At 36.3% G+C, this 15,445-nt stretch overlaps 2 protein-coding genes across 2 annotated transcripts in view; one reads left to right on the forward strand and one right to left on the reverse strand.

Moving 5' to 3' along the window:
* pth1r (parathyroid hormone 1 receptor) overlaps window positions 1-1,776 on the reverse strand; it is a 52,909-nt gene extending 51,133 nt beyond the window's left edge. The window contains exon 1 of the mRNA XM_055033576.1: window positions 592-1,776. Within this exon, the coding sequence (XP_054889551.1) occupies window positions 592-702 (111 nt within the window). The 5' untranslated portion in view covers window positions 703-1,776. The remainder of the gene's footprint in view (window positions 1-591) is intronic.
* Window positions 1,777-9,394: 7,618 nt separating this feature from the next.
* myl13 (myosin, light chain 13) lies at window positions 9,395-13,794 on the forward strand. The gene is made up of 5 exons (XM_055033211.1): window positions 9,395-9,568; window positions 11,185-11,212; window positions 11,606-11,755; window positions 13,028-13,201; window positions 13,287-13,794. The coding sequence occupies exons 1-5, from the start codon at window positions 9,461-9,463 to the stop codon at window positions 13,391-13,393; spliced, it is 567 nt and encodes a 188-aa protein (XP_054889186.1). The 5' UTR covers window positions 9,395-9,460; the 3' UTR covers window positions 13,394-13,794.
* Window positions 13,795-15,445: the final 1,651 nt, after the last annotated feature.

Consider the following 15,445-nt stretch of genomic DNA (forward strand, 5'->3'; position numbering starts at 1 on the left):
TTCACAAGCAGAAGCCCTATACTCTATTACTCTATTGCAATTTGCATGGGTGAGAGAAATTTGTGTAATATATATTCATATAGTCTTAGCCCAGAGGCCCCCAGTCACTGAAACCCACCCCTGGACACTGGTTAAAAAGGTATATAAACAGTGAATGTCCACTGTTTGGAAGGAGTATTTTGCAATTCCTCTATTTACTCAACTATGACATGCAGCACAGACTTAGTAAATTACACTGAAGTCATTTGAGCAAAAAGTCAATTTCCTTTTTTTCTAATTCTGGAGGAAAGAGAGTTTAACTAGACTCCTATTCATAATGGGGAGATTTATTAGAAATTAAGACCAATGACAACACCAGCAGTACTTAGGGTTGCTTAATTAACTCTTCCTTAAAACCTAGTTAAATGCTCCTCAATATTCCCAATGCAAAACACATGTGGAGAGAATTGCAATTGCTGATACTTTGACTTCTCTGTGTTTGACAAGCTGTCACAGCGCAGAGGAAGCACATCTGGACCCCCACGCTTCACATGTGCAACATCACAGCAAAATGACGCTAATTACACTGTAGACAGTAAATGAATGACTTACCAGGCAAAGGCTGCTGAGGAGTGAGATGAGAAGAAAGTCCAGATTATGGAGTTGCAGAGAAGATCCCATCCCTGACCCTGAGGCAACTCTACCTCCAAGAGTGAGAGTCATTCAAACACACAGCTGATGGAGCTCAGAAAGCAATTATTTAATCTACTTAACTCTCTTCAAAGTGGAGCGTGATGCGTCTTTTCACTCCATCTGGCCCTTCGACGCTCTTGGCTGCTTGTGAAATCATAACTCTAATCGCCCGCTCTGCCCTCGATTTAATTTCCTATAATCTACTATATGGTCCGGTTCAGCCCGCTCGCTTTATTTCTGCGCATCTGTCTTTTTTTTTTTTCCTTTTTTTCACTTCTGAAATTACATCCACATGTCAGAACTATTTATGTCGCTCTCTCTCTCTGCGGTGGGAAGTTCAAATGATTCTTTGTAGGGAAGAAACCAACGCTGTATTTTTAGGTCTTTTTAAATTTCCCCGCAGACTAACTTAAACACTTCAGTATGGAGCTCTGTGCCTACTGGTTTCTTCCAGTTTCCCCTCCCGAGTCAGACGCAAACATAAATAAATAAATATGATTCTTTTTTATATATATAATAAAATAAAATAAAACCTCAAATTGTCTCACTCCATCACCAGAGTCTGCTGAATTTCACAACTTCACTCCGTTTGACTCATGTCACCATCAACGCATTCATTCAGCGCACTGATCACAGACACGCTTCACTTTTCACATTTAAAAGTAAATATTAACAATGTTATGACAAGAGCGAAGAGTGAAATTCACGACTACTAATGTACATGTGTTTAATCTGCGTGTTTAGACTTCATAGATAGAGTTTCGCTTTCCTTCGTTTCTTCTCCACCAAAATGCTGCAGATCGTGTGTCATTGGCTGAAAACGTGCAGCGCACTGAATAAAAGCGTGGCAATCTAACACAAAACTGAATGTATGAAACTCCCAAACCGAGACTCTGTTTACCTAAGACGAGACAGAAACGCCAGCTTAGACTCAACAATCTTTACTTACTATCGACAGACAGAAAAGAAATCACCTTAACGGACTGATAATTCGCAAAAACGCCTGAGTGATTGTTATGGTATAATTTAGCAGAGTCAAAGCATCAACAACAAAAATCAAAACAAACAAACAAAAAAAAGTTGAAGTTTCTCGTGTTGGGAAGCGTCTCCAGTCCAGATGTGGCAAAGCGGCAGGTCGGGCTCAGTAGTGAGTATGTGGATGGAAAAGGGGAAGCAGGGTGGGGGCTGGAAGGAGGCAGGTAGGGTGGAGCGTGAAAGCCGCTTATTGGTGCGCTCGCTCTTACGTTGGAATAAACCACGACTCCCCAAATGACATATTTTCTCACTCCTAAAACAAACTCCACATTCAACAGATTGCAGGGCCGTTGCCAAACCGCTTTTTCCCCCTGCAGTCTCTCAAAAGTTGCATCCAGTTGGATTGGGTTACAGTAACATAATGCAGCGGATGAAGCGCCATATGATGGTGAATTCTAATGGGTGTAAGGACTGTAACAACATTTTAAGTTTCTGAAGTAAATAAAAAAAATAATTTACTTCTAAGCCACTCTCTTATCACTTGTTACAATACAATGTAATTGTGAAACATTTATTTATCCAATCTCAACCTTACATCAGTCTATTTCATAAGTTAAATGCAATTCTATAGGAATATGTATCATCTTTTATTCATATGCCCTTTAATAAAATTCAGTACAGCCTACTTCATTTATAATACACAAAATTATTAAATGCCAGTAGTATTTAAAATCAGACAACTTGTGTGAACTGATCCATTGTCCAAAAACAAAGAGAGAACATGGCTATTAGATCTGTCCTCCACCACATAGAACCAAAAGTGGTGTAAACTGACAGGTTCATGAACTGTTTGATTCGGGGCAAGAATTTATAGCTTGAAAAAACAGAGTGTGCATTTAAGAAGGATTGTATTGAGGTGCTCTGTTCAGAAGATAACTTTGCAAAATGCTGTGTGCTTGAAAAGTGCTGAAGTCACATTGAACAATGGCAGTGGCAGCAGCATACTGGGGCATTCTTTTCTGTGATTAAGACCAGTCAGTGCTCATGGAACGATAAATGGAGGTAAAAATTAATTATCAAAAAATCTAATCAAAAATTAATCAAAAGCTGTAAAATATATACCGTAGCTGAGGCAGATGACGACCTGACATACATCAGGTTATTTTATTTTCAGAAAATAACTGAATAATAAAAGTAAAAATAAATAAAATAATATTGGCATATTTTCCAATCTCTTGTATGCATATTATGTATTTATTTATTTAGCTCTACACTGCTGTCTTTTACAGTACAGTGCAGACGTTGAAAGGGTAAATATAAATCTTCCCATTACATAATCTGTCACTATTACAACTTGCCATAATTGTCATCAAAACTTTAGCTGGAATTTAACTCAAAATATCCCCCAGAGTACGCTGTTATATAAAGAACATGACTAAGCAATTTGGCTGTCTTATCTGTTCACAAAGACACAATGATTTGTCATTCAAATGACACTGACATGTTTATTGACAGGTATTTATTCTGGAGAGATGAACTGGGGATTTTGTGAAAGAGACTGGCTTCCGTAGGTAATGCAGTGTGTTTTACTGTTTATATGAAACATTTTGAGAAATGCACATTATATTTGACAAATGTCGAGGAGGATCTGAGGAATGCTTAAAAGTGACTGAGGAAAACAGCACAGTCCTGGAGGGGCTTAGCCACTCCAGAAATCTCAGTCCAGCAGAAAAATTGTGAGGATGAGTTGTTTTTTCCTGAAGTACCCAAACTGCTTTTTCTTTTATTGACTCTTTAATCCAATTGCCATGCAACCTCTAAAATGTGTTTTAGTGTTTGTATCAGAGCTCCTACTGTGTCATTAGAAACTTAAAAAAGATGTTTTGTACAGAATCATTGAGTTTAGTAACACTCAATGATTATTTGGCGAGCACAGACTAAGTACCCCTGAGGGATGCCTGTTTTAATTTGATTGACTATGTTGCTGTTGTGTCTTGGTTTCAGTACACTGTGTGCTGATATGTAAACATAGAGGGTCAGAGAAGGTGTTAGGAGTGCTTAATGTGGCTCTTGACAAGTTGTTGAATTCACTTTCTCATAAAAAGCAGGACAAACTGTGCAAAAGACTGCTGGTGAGAGATGGCAAAGATATTTGCAGCTTTTGCTTACTCAGCAGAAGATTTCAATGTTATGACCAAAATATCTTTAGGTCCAGCATCTTTGTATGCGTTTAGTCTGTTCAATGTTGTTATATCATTGTGGACAATTTCATCACTTTTTTTCTCATTCAGGGTTGTGAATTGAGTCTCAGGTATTTTATTTGGCGAGCTTTATTCATAAGGTACTTGGCATGTTGTGGAAATAGTTCAAAGATGTGATTGACTGTTCCATGCAGAAGATGATGATCCAAAATTTCCCAGTTCAAAAGTTTAAATAGCACTCAAATAGTTTAAATAGCACTCAAATAATTAACAGAGAGAAACTCTGTTCATGATATCATCTATTTATTTATTTATTTTTGATTGGAGTCTGCCTTTTTTTTCTTGCTTTCTTTTGAAAGGTTTTTGTAAAAGGCTAAATGTGCCTTTAAGCTAATTACTGCAGCTCCATGCAGCTCATATCATGTTTTTTTACAGACTCAAAGTGCTTCTGATCTTTGACATTCATCTGGCATGATTAATATCCACCCCCCCAAACTGTTTTCATTGTAAGGAACCATGCACTGGACTGACAGCAGTCTGTATATCTCTACCTGTCTCATCCCCTATATATTACTATTTATCATCTTTCTCACATCATTTATCATTGTTCTGAATCAGCTGGTTGGCAGCTTATATCTGTGACAGGCAACAAACCTCATCAGACCTTATTGCAAAGAGACATTTGAACATATGAACTAGTGAACAAGGGAATCATTACCTGACCCATTTGTGTCAGGTAAGGATCATTTTCTTAGAAATGACTAAATTTCATGCAGAGTTTTGTATTTCACCTGAATAATAAGATTCAGCTGTCAGTGTGTTTGGGACCAATTTCCCAGATGTGCATAATTGGCAATGTTCCAGGAGGCTTGACTCAGGTTCATGTGAAGACAGCAAGAACACTGAAGTTTTTTTTTTCTCTGCTTCATCTGCTGCCATTTCTGCTACTTTGAAATGACTTTCACTGTCCTGTATTTAGCAGCATCAACTCATCACAGTTGATCTCTTTGTATCTACTAACATCTGCTTCTACTAGTCCCTTTCTATGGCAAAATTATGTGTTTTTTTTATTGCTAGCCATATTTTTTAAAAGGGATGTGTGTGATTCATACTTTGTTCATTTAAAAATTTACTTATTTTGCACACATTTGCATCTTACTTGTCTGGGCAAGTTTATATTTCTCATAATCCAAACAACAAAAGTAATTACAGTGTTATTAAAATCATTGTCTCATCAGATTAGCCTATCCTAACTTGTACCCTCTGCCAAAGTGAGGTCATTTCATTTAAGAGGATTTTTCTTTTCTTCCTCTTTCTTTTCCATTTATTCTCTTTAGGATTTATAGTCTGGAAATGTCACAAACCTCATGGTCAATGTTTGTCCTTTGTCTCAGAGCAAGTTCCAAATAAAACCTCCTGGGGAGTTATTTTCAGCTGGATTCAGGTCAACTCATTTTCTTCTTAAAAACCTTGTGTTGTTTAGACAGATCACCCACTCAGATACTTCAGAAATAGAATAAAAGGAACCAAGATCATCAAAAGACTTCAACTTTCTCGTACACATATGCTATGCAACCATTAATGCCAATGCTATTATTCAATTATCTCAAAAATACTTTTGAAGAATTTTTTTATTTGAATGTTCTTCAAGTAGCAAGTGAATATTTTCTCAATTTTTTTTCTCATAATTAACAGGGATGGTCTTTTTTTGATGGCCTAAATTATCTACTGAGTAATTAGAGATAATTTGGTCATTTTGTTCCTTGTGCCTGGATATTGACAAACATTTTATACACTACATGGAGTAACATTTTCTAAGAAGACCACCAAACAATAGCTGATGTGGAATATAACTTTGTCCAACATTAATGGTCAGGGTCCCCAAAGAAGCCCCAAAGCCTTCCATAGAGTGGCTGGTCTATCCAAAATCACTCCAGGAGGGCAAAGGCAACTCATTCAGACTTGAATATGTTATTTTAAAAAAAGTTGTGATTTAACTGAGTTTCCAATCACATTAATTTATTCAAAGCTGAATAAGTATTCTTTTCCTAAACTTTTAGGAAAAAAGAAGCAACGATCTTAAATTAGATCTCTTGGGCAGAACAACAGTTCTCAGGCTTCATAGTTAATTTGTGACCAAGGGAGGGCAGCATGATTCAGCTGTTGTTTTGGCTGCTCGACAGCACAGACGCTTACAAGGTTTAACAAGGATCAGAAGGCTGGCATTGAGTAAGTAGAAAATGTGACATGCAAAATGCAGTTTTGTGTGTGTGTGTGTGTTCGCACAAATAGATAAATGATTTAATAAATCATAACAACAAAGAATCCCTCATTAGTAATACTTCATTTCAGTTATGTTTAATATTAATATGTAAGATTTCGAACTACAAATGACCAAATACAGACCAGACTCTCAACTAGGAACTCAAACTCCAGGCATCACGGGGCTCAAGGTAAATTATTGATGGTGAATAAAGTGATGTCAAAGCTTATAGTTCTACACTTTAGATTCTTTTCAGTGGAAAAGTCTTGAAGTCCACTCATCAAGGGCTGGTGTCCTGCAACTTTTGGAGGTGTCCTTGGTCCAAGGACACCTCAAATAGCTAAGTTCCCCCCTCAAAATTCAATCCATGTAGCACTGCTACATAGATTGCATCTGTCCCTAATATTTAGGGTCAGATGTGTTGATGCAGTTGCAGCAAGGACACAGTCGAACGTTGCAGAAATATAAGCACCAACTTCAGGATCATCCATGTGTAATTTCTTTCAACAGTATCTTTTTCTAAGACTTGTATTATCTGTCAGCCCATACCCCTACTGCCAACCCCCAAATTTGTTTAAGCATATCAATTCTACAAAATTAATTCCTGCCAAGAAACACTGTGTCAAAGTCTGTGTTAAACTTAAGCCCCTTCAAACTGGCATGGGTTCTGCCTAAGCTTTGCAAACTGTGTCCTACAATAAGTCTAAGTTGGATAGGTGACAGTTTAATTACATGCTCTCTCACTATGGTACACTTACTGCAGCTGGCAACACGCTAAACACATCAAACAGGAATTCGTCAGGTGCCTCAACTACTGCACAAATATTAAAACTGATATGGGTATTCTGTAACCTGAGTTTCTGTGAAGGATTTTTATGAAACTGTCTCATTCTAGATCCACACAATCTTTTTAAAGAAATATAACGAAATGTTGAAATTTTGTTATATATATTATAATGCATAACCTGCATTAAAACTTTACAACTGAATTTTCTGCCTGAAATTTCTTCCCTCGTCTCTGCCCATTATTTTTCTTCCACAACTGCTCCTGTAGCACATTCAGACATTTACAGACACAATTCTTCAAAATTCATGTATATTCACGCTAAGATTTCTTTTCAAAGTCAACACTATTACATTTTGAAAGAGGCTTTAAAAGAACCCCTCTGCTATTTTGAGGTTGTCATTCAACAGCAATGTTTTTATCCACTCTTCTTTCATCTGCATTCAAGGTCATCTAATGTGTCGGAGTAACAATTGGCTTTGTCCAAAGGTTGGAGGCCCTCCAAGGTACATACCAGCTAGACAACAGACCAACTCTAAAATAGCAAACTGCACAGGTCTTAGATGTTTTAGGATCTTGATGTTATGTGGCCAGTTGTGTTGTAAATTCTAGTTGCTGCCTGTCAGTGATGGACCTCTCTACAGTAAAAGGGGGTTACTGCAGAGAGGCCATATCAGTGACCTATGCAAGCTTAATCTCTTTTATGCTCAGATTCTCATAAAAGGTTTTCATCCGTATCTGAGTGTCAGTTACACAAGCTAGTTAAATCATCTAATTGTTTCAAAAAATGAGAAACCACCATTGCTTTAAAGAGAAACAGAAAAGGTCTTAGTGAGCAGCAACTGTGCGCATAGAAATGTCTTCAACATAATAAAAAGGCGAAAGTAGATCAGATGACCATGTGCTGCAGCCAAATTAACCATTACACCACTTCTGAACACATAATATGTCCAACCTAGAAGAAGAAGGGCTACTGTGGCATGCTGTGCAAAGATATTTATATATTTCTATATTTAATTAACCTTTCTCATTTTGATTCCGACTATGAAGTCACATGTTGAAGGGTTCAATCCATAAGCATATAATCTTGAATTTTTATCTTACCTGTCATTAGGAATGTAAATTGAGATGCCAAAGATTAATTCCTATGGATGATATGTTTAAGACAAAAGTACATAAATCACTATATATACACTTTTTCTTGCTGAAGAGTTTTACTAAATTTCAGATTTTTTGCTTGGTAAGCATAATACTGATCAAAATATATGAGTTGCTGTTATCAAAATGAAAACAGCAATGATAACTAACGCTAAGACTTGTAAAAAGACTTTTCTATGGCTCTATCTGGTAGCTTTAATGAAGAGCCTCTGTGACTACAGCAGTTTCAGGCTTTGTCACAGGGCCTCAGTTCAATTTGCTTCTGGACATTTGCGGTTGCAGCACAAGATCACAAAAACAATTTGATCTGAACCTGTCCAATGTATTGTTGCCTGGTTAGGGTTGCAGGTCTGCTGAAAGGTGAACCTCTGCCCAAGACACAGGACGTTTTCAGCTCCTTGCAAGTTTTCCTTCCAAGACTGTCCTGTGTTCAGCTTTTGTCCATCTGAACAGTTTCAAATGTTGCTGGTAGCCATCATAAAAAAAAAAAAAAAAATCTTAAACCGAACTTGTCAAGTCTGAAAATTGTAAGAGCTATGAAGACAACATGGAGAAGAAGCTTGACCCTTATGACTCAATACTCCACAAAATTAGCATTTTAATTAAATGTTTAGTTGAATTACTTTGACTTGTATTACCTTTAATCCATTATAGTGTGAACCATACAAACATCAGGCACTTCATCTTTATTTGAGTGGTAATGACAATAACAATGTAAACTTCTATTATTTTGACTCTGAGCTTTAGTGCGACTTATTTAACTAAAGGCCAAGATCAGACAGAAACAACATTCTATGACCCCTATTTTGAGGTGGATTTAAATCTGAGCCCTGTAAATCCCTTTGATCATATGAGATAAACGACTATCATAAAGACTTGTGAATAACCCTCTCTCACTTGAAAGTTTTAATGGTAATCAAGAATAATTACCATTCATCATGCTTCATTGTGGATGAAGGAACTTTTTTTAAAAAACTCTTCCTCTTCTGTTCAACAATTATCGTTTTCTTCATCCTCTCCTCGCTAATAACTGCCACACTTCATCGAACAAGGTCAGCGATTGAAGATCGGTGAATATGAATGAGGTCTCCCTTCTCCTGATTAAAATAGCCTGTTTAATAGAAGGTTGCTGTCCTGGGATTTTAGCTAATGTAGTTTTCCATTCACACACACACACACACACACCTACAGAGACAGACACACTCAGAGAACAACAAACGTTTGTCTTAAATAGAAGCACAAAGCCATATCCTTTTATAGTCTTCTCCCTGTTGTTCGCTGCCTGGTTGGGCATGGAGGGGGTGGTGGAGGTGACACCTGTGGCCAGAACATAAAGGGAGGCCCTAATCACCCACTTCTGCCTGCAGTGTCCAGCATTTTGTTGCACAGTCCTGAGTGCTTCTAGAAATGGCCCCCAAGAAGAAGGAAGAGCCAAAGCCTGCTGCACCAGCGGCCCCTAAGCCCCCAGAACCGGAGCGCCCAAAGACTCCTGAATTTGACCCAGCAACAGTAACGGTAAAACATTTTAAATTAGAAGTGCAAAATGATTTGATGATTTAGCATAGATACACATTGTTCTATTTAGACATAATAATGTTTTCGGTTGACTTAATTTTTTTTTTCTTGATGAACATCAGTGACCCCAAGTGATCTAAACTTGGCACTGCAAGCCCAACATTTTACTGCAGCTAATTATCCTTAGCTCTGTCTCTCTCTCTCATTCCCCATCTTTGTAGAATATCTCATAAATTATAAGCACACAAAACCAAATGGGATATTTTATTGAAGGAAGCTGTAAGCCTGTCTCAGTATTAGGTACAGATGTAAACTAACTGGTGCTTTAAACATCATGGAAAATATACTTTATGCTGACTTGGCCCCTTTCTGAGGGGATGAATGTTGTTTTAGGTCGAGTTAGCCGCCATGTTACAATAGAGTGTGGTTAAAGCCACAAAATATGACTTTTTTTTTTTCTAATTTCTGCAAATAGCAGACCACCCACACTATTTGTTACAGGGAAACAAGGGTGGAAAACTGGTAAGAAAGAAAATATGTAGATAATTATAGCCACTTTGATGTATCTTAAAACATGCTTAGATAAGGTTTGGATTTTTTTTTTCTCTTAGCTTCTCGGAGTCTTTCTGGTTTGAGGTTTTGTAAAAATCCAGACATTAAACATAGACTTGATGAATCAAACGGAGGGTCAACATGTACAGACATTCTCTAAAGCATGCTATTTCATTTCTTACTTGGGCATTTTAAATATATTGCTTTCCTTTTATTAAAATAAAGTGCACCTAAAAATAAACTTCCACAAAGTCCACAGTAGAGTATAGAGTTCAAGTGGTAACAATGGGCTGATCCAAGGTCACTTATAAACTATGAACTGCTGAAACAATGGACACCTCCTGTCTCACAGGATGGTTACATTTAAGTCTGTCTCATTCTGCATTTTGTACCACAGTTTTTAATTTTATTGTGCATCTTTATTAATTTTTATACTTTGAGAAACAACAATTTAGTTTAGACAATGAAAGGTTAATAAAGCAAATTAAAAATATAGAAACATTGTTTAATAAAGTCTGATATTCAAATGTTATTTTGATTTGATTTGATTTTTATATAAGGAAGGTCTTTTTTTCAAATGAATATGCTACCATGATCTTATAATGGAAATGTATGTAATATATAGAGATTAAAAAAAAAATCATAATAATGTCACAAATAATTAATAATAATTATTTATTATTTATAATAATTTATTATTTTGGCCAAAAAAGAAATTTGGAATATTGAGCAGAAATAAGAGTTCATTTTTAGCTATGTCATTTTATTTCTTTTACATTTTAGTCAATGGAAAATACTCATCAAATGCACCTAAAATAAGCTGGGATGAATAGCATAGTGCAGAGTTAGCATGTTAAAGATGGAGGAATTAGTTCTAAGGTCACTTAAAACCTTTGGATTATAATCAAGAAATGTAACCTCAACTGTTTTTCAAAATAGAAGAAAGAAAAGAGACTGCTTAATTGTCCCCAACTTTGTGTATTTTTATTTTCAATTAAATTTTTATTTGTTGCTCTGACTGATTAGTGTCTTCTAATTGCTCTGTTTGGTTTGTCTTTTCCCAGCTGGAATTTACACCAGAACAACTTGAGGGTGAGGCTTTAGAGAGCTGCTGCCTTTTCCTTTGTGTTGCATGGGCTTGGGGTTATTTATAGAGAGAATAAATGGCTGCACTCACAGCATCGTTCTCAGTGTGGGAAACATTTTGCAACAGCTGGTGTTTCACCAGATCAAACATATGTTATTTTTTTGTTTTGTTTTTTTAATAATTATTTCCTATTCATGTCATTGTCCTCTGAAACACGTGAAGTGCATGCCAGTCAAAGAAAAGTGGAACCCTTCAGGAAAGCTGCAGTGCTGCTTTTTATCTGAGGAATGACATTACAGATAATTACTTCAGAAAGATCTGCTCGTGCTCTCAGATGACACAGAAATGAGCAAAAAATTAATTTCAGAAGGAATGTTAGCTATTCTTTTTGTTCACAGACTTCAAAGATGCTTTCCAGCTGTTTGACCGAACACCAACCAGTGAGATGAAAATAACTTATGCCCAGTGTGGTGACCTGATCAGGGCTTTGGGCCAGAATCCCACCAATGCAGAGATCATGTATGTCCTTGGGAAACCCAAAGCTGAAGGTTAGTTGTATGACAATTTTAGTCATTCTTTTTATTTTTTCTTCATCACATTGAGGGCAGCCATCTGTTTTTTTCTTACATATATTCGTTACTTTCTAAATCTTTAATGTCGAGAAATCACCCAGTCTCAATGGTGATTAAAGTGAAACTTTCAGTGACCTATCAAATAATGAAATTGATCTGAAGCATTAATTACACCCTCCCTCTGAGTAAAAATAATTACAATTTTGTTGATAATAAATGCAAATAAAATATGAACAAGGAAACAGTAGTCAGTTATTGATTAATGTTTTTTTGTTATTGTCAAATTTGCACTTAGATGTTAACTAATAAAAAAAATACACTGTGGAAAACTGTTCAGAGTGCTGTATATCATGCTTGTTGACTGAGAATTACAAATCATCAGGTGATCTTTCCTATGAGAATTAAACTGACATAAGCCCTTACAATTATCAAGTGTCTGGAGATGCCAGAATATTGGCCATAAAACATAATCAAATATTCTCTGTTCTTGGTGAAATTATTTTTTTTTACTTTCTGAGAATCCCCCACTTACCCACCTTAATGTTTTGCCTGGCTATACAATGAGTCTCCTCTGCCCCAGCAGTTGTTCTGTCTGCCTGAAGGTCATTCCTGAAAGGGGATGTGAGGTCATCCTCTCCTGGTACTTTTAGGCTTTTAGGGCATCTGGGATCTTCAACTTTGAATTCAGAACTCCAGTTACCTGTTAAAGAAAGTTACCAACTGATGACGAACATGTCAAATGTACAGGAAAATAAAGCAGCATATAATGCAAAACAAACATTTCTTAACAACAACTCCTCTTGGGTGCAATTGGTCATCTAAAGTAAACAGAAAAATCCCTGTACATGAAAGATTCAAATTAAAGGTTAAATCATCATACAACATCACCCAAAACCTTCATTCTCAGTGATGAGGAAGAAGTGTGGTGCCATTACAGGGGGCCGTGGGAAGCGGTATAGATGAATGAAAAAAATAATAATAAAAAACAGTTACACAAAAGTGTTTCACTGTAAAGATGGTTTGTAGTGTCTTTTTTTGCAACCTGAAGTGTGAAAGTGGAGTTTAAAACAATATAGGCGTATTGATTTATGTCTGATTGAACAATGTGTGTGCCCAGTTGATTTATTTTTATTTATTTATTTATTTTTTTTGAGTGGGTATGGGGGGGCGTAGATTTTATTGTAATCCAATGGGGGGCCCAGAAGAAAATCTTTAGGAAACACTGTTCTTTCTTAATACTTTCAACAGATATGCAGACCAAGATGCTTGACTTTGACCAGTTCCTTCCAATTTACCAACACATCTGCAAAGCCAAGGACCGTGGAACGTTTGAAGACTTTGTTGAGGGTTTGAGAGTATTTGACAAGGAGGGAAATGGTACAGTGATGGGCGCTGAGCTCAGACACGTGCTGGCAACCCTTGGTGAGTGGAATTGTCTTAGTTAGCAGATTTCATAAGACGCTGGTAATAATGATGCACACTGAGCTGACAGTGTCACTGCTTTCAGGGGAGAAGATGAGGGAGGATGAAGTGGAGCAGCTGATGCAAAACCAAGAAGATGCTAATGGCTGTATAAATTATGAAGCTTTCGTAAAGTACATCATGGCATCATAAAATAGCCATTTAAGCCTTAATGTGGTTTTGGTGCTATATCTCAAGACACACAAAAAGACAATTGGAGTAAAAAAAAAAGAAAAAAGTAATTTTCTACACTGTCAAGTAAGGATTATATCACCTTTTAAACAGAAGGCATTTACATGTCTGTCAAATCCACTTTGAACAATTTTCATTTGCATGTGTCATGAAAGATACATTTATAAATGCTTCATCTCATTTTCTAAGACTCATCAAGCTGATGCGGTGCCTCTCTGCACATTTTTCAGATCATGGTACATAAATATGTTTCATTGAGTTCTGTGTTTCAGAGGAATCCATTACAGCTCTTTGCACCGTTTCGACAGGACAGTCTATTGTTTTTTAAAACAAGAAATATTAAAAGATTACCCTAAAAACTGCTTATTTGTCAGGATTTCTTAAGTGTCACAGGGAAATGAATTATCCTAAAATAAGTTAATAAATGAACGCCTGTACACAAAGTAAAAATTACAAATATAAATGTTCTTAGCAAATCTGGTTTTACATAAGAAAAAAATAAAAAAAAAAAAAAAAAAATTATATATATATATATATATATATATATATCATCATCATCATCATCCAAATGACAACATTTAATTATTATCCAAAGGATAGGTAGTGAACTCCCCTTTGTAGCCAGCAGAGGGAGGTGTTGATCAACATTTCTTTGTAAGGCAGCATGATTACGGTACTTTGACATGTTTTAAAGAAATATTTTTTAAAAACTAACAAATGAGGCTTAGTGATTAGCACAGTCTTTTTTATTGAACTTAAGACAGTTTTAAAGTTGCTGTTTTTTTTCAGAATGCTTTGCATTAACAGCTTCTCACATCATAGTTTCATCTTTTTCTTAATCTTCAAAACTCTAGTTTTGTTTAGTTTCACATTCCTTTAATTTGCAGAAATGATCAGCAATTCATATTTGAAATCTAAAGTTGCTGAATTTTTAATAAACCAGTTTGACAAGAAAAACTGGATCAATTTTTCATAATGGGCATCTTCTAGCTTTCTTTCAACTTTTTTCTTCTTGAGCAGTGGTTGTGTAAAATGTAGAAACAATGAAGGGGCGCAAATGAAGTGTTGTTTTTCCAATTAGTCTATGTTTTGTTCATAAGGGTTTAGCTGAAGTACATCCATTTTGTTGTCTGTAGGATATAAAGAGGATTTTTGGGGACGCCTGTGTCTGCACTGCCAATGAGCAAACATACACTCTTATTCCTACCCTATTTCTTTAATTTTCTCTAAATGCAGATGCTTCATCTGACATCTGAGCTGTGACCTACAAGACATTTCCTACCTGCTAGTTCACACTAAATCACTGCATACACTCAAGCTCAAGTTAGAGGTTGACAGCCCTCAATGTTTCTGGCTGGTGTTTTATTCCTGACTTGAATTCTCTGCCCACTTTTTTATCAAGATAATATTAAGTAAAGCAGCCTGATTCATTGCAACATTTTTCAAAGCAAAAGACATAAATAAACTAGGTGGAGTTATTATTTTTACCACCAAACTCCACCTATACTGACAATGTGTCATTTTTTTTACACATCACCTCCTTTGATATGTTGTTTCTCACCCCATTTTATGCCTTTCCTTGTGCATCAGTTGTCTTCTCTGTGAAACAATGTCAAATTTTCAAAACAAGATTATAGAGAAAAACACAAAACAGAAAAAAAAGACATGTAAATTATGTTAACAAGAAGGTGAGAAGACAAAGTAAGAACACTGAGGGTCTAATCAGGAACTGATGAGTCAGAGGGAAGTTCAGAGAAGATGGACTTGCATGGTGATGAGTACATAGATGATCCACAGCTGTGTGGAGTCAGTCTGCCAAGAATCCAAAGCTCCACCTACAGAGAGAGGAAGTGGTGACCAGGGGACACTGTCATAAATAAATATGGACAGCAGAAAAAGAAACAAGACAGGAAAGACCACCTTGTGCTAGAGGAGGAAAGTACTAATTTCTTCAGCTATGATACTGCAAACTTGCAGCAAGTTTCAATTCTTTTATTATTTAAAGACAGTTTG

Source organism: Poeciliopsis prolifica, unplaced genomic scaffold (genome assembly GCF_027474105.1).
Source record: "Poeciliopsis prolifica strain line A6 unplaced genomic scaffold, Auburn_PproV2 SCAFFOLD008, whole genome shotgun sequence".
NCBI lineage: Eukaryota > Metazoa > Chordata > Actinopteri > Cyprinodontiformes > Poeciliidae > Poeciliopsis > Poeciliopsis prolifica.

Bases quoted from the DNA above. Each gene is read 5' to 3' on its own strand.
- myl13 (XM_055033211.1), top strand. From the start codon at position 9,461: ATGGCCCCCAAGAAGAAGGAAGAGCCAAAGCCTGCTGCACCAGCGGCC. The intron at 9,569-11,184 runs GTAAAACATTTT...GTCTTTTCCCAG, and splicing joins TTGACCCAGCAACAGTAACG to CTGGAATTTACACCAGAACA. The intron at 11,756-13,027 runs GTTAGTTGTATG...TACTTTCAACAG, and splicing joins TGGGAAACCCAAAGCTGAAG to ATATGCAGACCAAGATGCTT.